The following is a 3,292-nucleotide window of genomic DNA, read 5'->3' on the forward strand; positions in this document are numbered from 1 at the left end:
TCATCCTCACGCCCATACAAAAATAATTTCATCCTCGCCATCATAGTCATCCACCTCATCTTCACCATCCCAGTCATCTACCCTTCTCATACGCCATTCATTCAGTCTCCAATCCTGGCCTTTCTTCACCCATAATATGTTTGCAAAACTTTAGAATACTAATAATGATAATAATAAAGAACAGGTTCCATTCAGGTCACATATGACAGCAACCTTACCTGTTGCATCAAGACTTCCGTCATACCGAGTAATCTAGCTTAGTTGATTAAACGGTATACGTTATTGTAAATCTTTTTATATGAAATTTGATTCTTAAAAAAGAAAAAAGTCACATATGTAACTTATGTATATGGGAACGTAAGGAAATTTCTATTGTAAAAAAATTAGAAACAAAAAATTGCAGACACACATACGTCTTCACTGCCCAAAATTGTAAGTTGGCAGATGATATAACTTCTAGTACCTCGGCCTCACGCAAGCTCAGAAGAGTCAAATGGAACCCATAAGTTTTCAGATTGTGACTGCTGGTTAAAGCTTGTGAACTCTGGATAGTGTAATGATGTAAAAAAGAAAGATATTTGCACAACTACTTGTTAAAATATTGTCCCTACTCACATTAACTTTTTTATATTCCTCATATTTGGGTACTAGTCCCATGTTACAAACTCTCGTTAAATTTTAAATATTTGCCCCTAATTCTAGTTACTCAAAAAAAAAAAAAAATTATACGACGCACAGAATTGTTGCAATCATGCATTGATTATCAGCAATTAGTTTAGAAACTGAATACATCCTTTCTGTGCCTCCTCCCAATCCAATTACCAAAGTCCGAACTCAACCAAGTAAAAAGAACATGAAGCACTATTAAATGAAGAGAAAGAGTAGGTTTGACTTTTCTATAAGAAAAGAAATAAATATATAATAATGAGAATAAAAGAAGAAAAAAAAACCAATACACGTTCAATCACGCAAACCTAATTTATCCATAAACCCCCACGTAGCAAACCCATAAATTGGACCAAGTTTCGTTCTCTTGCCACGTGGCATTTCCTGCATGAACCAAACGGATTGTTGTATATAAATATGCCCGGGTAATCAGCTTATGCATTATCACTAGTGCAAACAAAACAAAACATGGCACCTAACATTTCCAGAGTGTGTGTTGTTGTTTTGTTATGTTATTCTTCTTTTGTGGCCATTGCAAGTGGTGAAGCCCCGAAATCAGATACCGATCTTTTGGAATTTCCTCTAAACTTGGAATATTTGGAGGCTGAGTTCTTCTTGATTGGGGCTTTGGGTTATGGGTTGGATGTGGTTGCTCCAAACCTCACTGGAGGAGGACCCTCTCCCGTTGGTGCTAGATTGGCCAATCTTGACAACCTTGTTAGGGATATCATAACGCAGTTTGCTTACCAAGAAGTTGGACACTTGAGGTTTTGTTCTCTCTATATTCTCTTCTCCAATTACTATTACTTTTGGATGAAACTTTTGTACTTTTGTTGTTATTCTCTAATCAAAACTAAAGTTTCATAGCCATCTTCTATATTTAATAAAAGATTCTATTAAAAATTAACGTGTATTATCATAATAAAACTTTAATTTTATATATGTTTAACAAAAAAATTTTATTAAATATTAACGTATATAATTATCATAAGAATTTTTTTATTGAAAAATAGTACTGATAGAAAAACGGTACTAACAGTGTGTATAGTCTTGTATGAAGTTTTCCCTTACTTTTAGGTCAAAAGGATGAAAATCTTAGAGAAGATTTGTGTCTTATTTGCAGGGCCATAAAGAGCACCGTGAGAGGGTTCCCTAGGCCATTATTGAATCTAAGCACAACATCTTTTGCTGACATAATGAATAATGCGTTTGGAAGGCCTCTGAACCCTCCCTTTAACCCCTATGTTAATTCGATCAACTATCTACTTGCATCTTACGTAATTCCCTATGTTGGCCTCACTGGTTATGTCGGTGCCAATCCACAGCTACAAAATGCTACCTCAAAGAAGGTAAACCCCTAATTAACCCAAACAGATAATCCACTCCTTTTTACTAAATTTGGCCTCATTCTCATTAGATAAAGTCTAGACGTAAGGTAATCACTATTCACTTTCACATATTGAGATATACAGTATTGGTATTTCGTGACAAAATATGTTACACAAATGTTTACGAAACAAAAATTAATATTAATCAAAGAGTGCCTAAGATGTCACAGAATGATGTATAACGTGCATATACATGATCAGCTTGTTGCAGGGCTTCTGGGAGTAGAGTCTGGGCAAGATGCAGTTCTTCGATCATTGTTATACGAACGCAAAGATCAAGTAGTGCGTCCGTATAGAGTGACGGTGGCAGAGTTCACAAATCGCATTTCAGCGCTTAGGAACAAGCTGGGAAACGCAGGTGTGAAGGATGAGGGTCTTGTGGTGCCTAGAGAGCAAGGTGCTGAGGGCAAAGTCACGGGGAACATTCTTGCAGGTGACAATGAATCATTGGCATTTGGGAGGACTCCTGAAGAAATATTGAGGATAGTATATGGAACCGGTGATGAACATGTTCCCGGTGGTTTCTACCCTAAAGGAGCAAGTGGAAGCATAGCTACATATTACTTGAAGTAGTCGACTACCTAAAGCTATGTGTCTTCATACCACAATAAATTGTAATAATAACAAGAGACGACTCTTTTTAATACTCTTATATTTAGGCAAATAAATCACAAATTTTAATAATATCATTATCATATTAGAGTAGAGATTTATTAAAATTTGTGATTTTTAATATATTTTTGCAAATAATAAGGAGTGTTTGAAAGAGTATTAGAGAAAGTATGGTTAGTTAATATTTCTTTAATAAGAATTAGAGGTGACAAATATATGTGTTGAATGATTTTAGGACAGATCATGATATATAGTATAAAAATAATTTATTAATCAATTTATATTTATCAAAAATAAACTTAAAATTTCAATCATCTTATTTATTTTAAGGGGAAAAATTCAATCTATTGAATATTCAATTCATTCATAAAATAATATTTTAAAAATTAAATAATTTTTTTAAAAAAATATTATCTGATTTATTATAATAAATGGAGTGGGATGTGGAAAGATGATATAAATGGTTGATAAATAGTTTTTTTTTGTTACCCGCATAATCTCGTTATGATTGGTAAATAATCTCCGGACAATTAGGGGAAAAGATATAGTAAAGGCGACTTGTCAAGGATCTGTGGGTTGACTTCCTGTTAGCAACAACTTCACCGCATGAAAAATCCAGTATCTAT

At 33.9% G+C, this 3,292-nt stretch overlaps 1 protein-coding gene across 1 annotated transcript; it reads left to right on the top strand.

Annotated features, from left to right (window-relative positions):
• The first annotated feature begins 1,099 nt into the window (after nucleotides 1-1,099).
• LOC109804114 (ferritin-like catalase Nec2) lies at nucleotides 1,100-2,759 on the top strand. The gene is made up of 3 exons (XM_020365891.3): nucleotides 1,100-1,433; nucleotides 1,790-2,015; nucleotides 2,256-2,759. The coding sequence occupies exons 1-3, from the start codon at nucleotides 1,135-1,137 to the stop codon at nucleotides 2,625-2,627; spliced, it is 897 nt and encodes a 298-aa protein (XP_020221480.1). The 5' UTR covers nucleotides 1,100-1,134; the 3' UTR covers nucleotides 2,628-2,759.
• Nucleotides 2,760-3,292: the final 533 nt, after the last annotated feature.

The sequence above is a fragment of the Cajanus cajan genome, chromosome 1 (assembly GCF_000230855.2).
Source record: "Cajanus cajan strain Asha chromosome 1, NIPB_CcT2T_4, whole genome shotgun sequence".
Classification (NCBI taxonomy): domain Eukaryota; kingdom Viridiplantae; phylum Streptophyta; class Magnoliopsida; order Fabales; family Fabaceae; genus Cajanus; species Cajanus cajan.